The 285-nt window shown below is 39.3% G+C and overlaps 1 protein-coding gene across 1 annotated transcript in view; it reads right to left on the reverse strand.

The window, feature by feature from the left end:
* The window catches only part of LOC107580203 (collagen alpha-1(IX) chain-like), a gene marked incomplete at its 5' end in the record, with an annotated part of 2,545 nt that extends 2,344 nt beyond the window's left edge, over positions 1-201 (reverse strand). Inside the window, 2 exons of the mRNA XM_016265934.1 lie at positions 24-42; positions 157-201. Of these exons, the coding sequence (XP_016121420.1) occupies positions 24-42; positions 157-201 (64 nt within the window). The remainder of the gene's footprint in view (positions 1-23; positions 43-156) is intronic.
* Positions 202-285: the final 84 nt, after the last annotated feature.

Consider the following 285-nt stretch of genomic DNA (forward strand, 5'->3'; position numbering starts at 1 on the left):
CAAACTCACCGATCCTTTCTCGCCTGGCTCTCCCTCATCACCCTGAGAAAATAAATGGACATGGAGTTTAGGATCAGCAAGGGGGTCATGACTGAATACATAACCAATACATCCAAAGACATTCAAATATCTGTGCTGTTATATATCTGTACTTACAACATCTCCTTTGTCTCCAGGTGTTCCCTCTTCACCAGGTGGGCCCTAAACAAACATGCATTAGATGCATTTTAATATAGATTGAATTGATGTTATATAAAGTAAAACTAAAATGACACACACACACAC

Source organism: Sinocyclocheilus grahami, unplaced genomic scaffold (genome assembly GCF_001515645.1).
Source record: "Sinocyclocheilus grahami isolate Dianchi unplaced genomic scaffold, SAMN03320097.WGS_v1.1 scaffold26775.1, whole genome shotgun sequence".
Taxonomy (NCBI): domain Eukaryota; kingdom Metazoa; phylum Chordata; class Actinopteri; order Cypriniformes; family Cyprinidae; genus Sinocyclocheilus; species Sinocyclocheilus grahami.